This window comes from Montipora foliosa, chromosome 13, assembly GCF_036669935.1.
Source record: "Montipora foliosa isolate CH-2021 chromosome 13, ASM3666993v2, whole genome shotgun sequence".
NCBI classification, from domain to species: domain Eukaryota; kingdom Metazoa; phylum Cnidaria; class Anthozoa; order Scleractinia; family Acroporidae; genus Montipora; species Montipora foliosa.
Genome location: NC_090881.1, coordinates 22,799,891 through 22,802,390, shown reverse-complemented (window position 1 = coordinate 22,802,390; position 2,500 = coordinate 22,799,891). Strand labels below are relative to the sequence as shown.

Sequence of the window (2,500 nt, the reverse complement as noted above, 5' to 3'; positions counted from 1 at the left end):
ATTCCCTGAATAGCACTATTCCTTCTTTCAGGAACAGAATTTATTCCTTGGGTCGATCCGAGGCTCTGGGGAAGCTTAGGGATCCCACGTGTTACTTTTTGAGATTTGACCTCCGTCTTAGGTCGCAGATTTTGATTTGCGTTCAGAGCCTGGTTTTCACTTGAGACTCAAGGACAAGCAACATACGCAGATGTATTAGCGAGGTTCTAATTAGAGTCTATTGTTATAACATAAGTTACCAATGATAACATCAAGCTCTGTTCTACGACTCAGAATAAGTGATCCTAAGCCTTTTCTACTTCTTTTAAGTAATCTTTTACATTGCAAATGCAAAAGCCTCAAATTCGATTTCCGCATTGGAACCAAATACCAGTTGCAACATGGCAAACTATTTTACTATTTAAATTAGCTATCAAGTTTAATTTCGTCTGTCATATAGAACAAACGATGTGATTGGGTAATTTAGCGGGCCTACTCATTATGCGAGCCGGTAAATTTGAAAGTTTGCTTGTTTGTTTTGTTTGTTTTTTCTCGAGCGGTACTGTAAGTTACGTCTTAATATTTTTTCCAGTCCATTTTGAACTAGGGTCATAATTTAATTGAAATGAAAAGAACGCGGGCTTTAAGTTAAAGAATGGTCCTTCAACTCATTTTGTAAAAGATGGATAGACCTTTCCTTTTTTTACGACAATTTTTTAAAATATGCGCCCACTTGGTACCCGTCATTAAGAAATTACCCTGACAATGAAATTGACCAATCAGAAAGCGTCATTTCAAAATACACGTGGCTCTTTCTGGTGACGTTTATCTCGCGCTTGCCTTTATGACGAATTTTAACAACCAACCACCTTGACTATTTTGTTAGCAGATTTATATCAAGTCGGTTCTTAATTTTATCCCCTCGGCTGAGCGTGGCTATTTTACTCCGTTAAAATGCGTGAAATCGTTCATCTTCAAGCAGGCCAATGCGGAAACCAAATCGGTGCAAAGGTAGGTTTTGATAAGTGTTTTTAATCGTGGCCGTTTTTCTACTGGAAAATGTCTCAGGCTTCCCGGCCCACAAATTTGACAAGTTGTGCATTTTTACCCCGTAACCCGTGGCCTCAATTTTCTTCTTTCCTCAGTTTTGGGAAGTTATCTCCGACGAACATGGAATTGATCCAACCGGGACCTATCACGGAGACTCTGACCTTCAGTTGGAAAGAATAAACGTCTACTACAATGAAGCAACTGGTAAGTTTGACAAGCGCTAGATTCAAGCTGAAGTTTAAAGCCGGTTTACTCAAGAGGCCTTGTGTGTTTACGTCACTCATCTCTTTAATTTTCTTTTCATTTCACTATCAGGAGGAAAATATGTCCCCAGGGCTGTATTAGTAGACTTAGAACCTGGTACGATGGATTCAGTTCGCTCCGGACCTTTCGGACAAATTTTTAGACCTGATAACTTTGTTTTCGGTGAGTTAAATAGATTGAGATTAAGCAATGCAGTTCTAAAGTTAAGCTTAAGCTGGATTGAACTTTGGCTTAATTTGAAAAAAAAAACAAGGAAACAAGTAACTTGAAAGAAATCTGATATTTTTATAACTGTAGAGTATTTCAGTTTTCAAGTTAATTGGAGTTGGAATATGATACCAGAATCAGTTTTATAATTACATTTTTGCTCCTACAAAACAAAAGGCTACGTACTGGAGGTTTTTCGAAATACAGTCTCGAATCCGAGGACGTTGAATAATATTTGAGAAGAAGTGTAGTTGGCTTTGTTACCCGTGATCTTCACTTCATAGGACAAAGTGGAGCTGGCAACAACTGGGCGAAGGGACATTACACAGAGGGCGCTGAACTTGTCGACTCTGTACTTGATGTTGTCCGAAAAGAAGCTGAAAGCTGTGATTGCTTGCAAGGATTCCAACTCACGCACTCATTGGGTGGCGGAACCGGCTCGGGAATGGGGACCTTGCTGATATCAAAGATCCGCGAAGAATATCCCGACCGAATTATGAACACTTTTAGCGTTGTTCCCTCACCTAAAGTCTCTGATACCGTGGTTGAACCATACAACGCAACGCTCTCAGTACATCAACTGGTCGAGAATACCGATGAGACATACTGCATTGACAACGAAGCTCTTTATGATATCTGCTTTAGGACTTTGAAACTCACCACACCTACTTATGGCGATTTAAACCATCTTGTCTCCGCTACGATGAGTGGTGTAACAACCTGCCTTCGATTTCCCGGCCAGGTAAATATTACAAAGATTTAACATGGAATCTAGGTGAAACGACAAAAGAGAAACGACAGGCTGTTGCTTGTCATGGAAGCATGAAAATTCGCCTATTCTTACTTGTGTCGCTATATGTGGAAGTTTTTCGATATTAGGGGTTGATACGTATAAACTGTAATGAGAAGTACTGAAGACTAATATGAATACTTACAGAAAATAGCAGAAACGTTAACAATAACAATAACAATAACAATAACATGGTTAGTGCGCTCGACT

At 39.4% G+C, this 2,500-nt stretch overlaps 1 protein-coding gene across 1 annotated transcript in view; it reads left to right on the top strand.

The window, feature by feature from the left end:
* Positions 1-823: 823 nt before the first annotated feature.
* LOC137982241 (tubulin beta-4B chain) overlaps positions 824-2,500 on the top strand; it is a 3,580-nt gene continuing 1,903 nt past the window's right edge. Inside the window, exons 1-4 of the mRNA XM_068829320.1 lie at positions 824-990; positions 1,125-1,233; positions 1,345-1,455; positions 1,785-2,242. Coding sequence (XP_068685421.1) covers positions 934-990; positions 1,125-1,233; positions 1,345-1,455; positions 1,785-2,242 — 735 coding nt within the window. The 5' untranslated portion in view covers positions 824-933. The remainder of the gene's footprint in view (positions 991-1,124; positions 1,234-1,344; positions 1,456-1,784; positions 2,243-2,500) is intronic.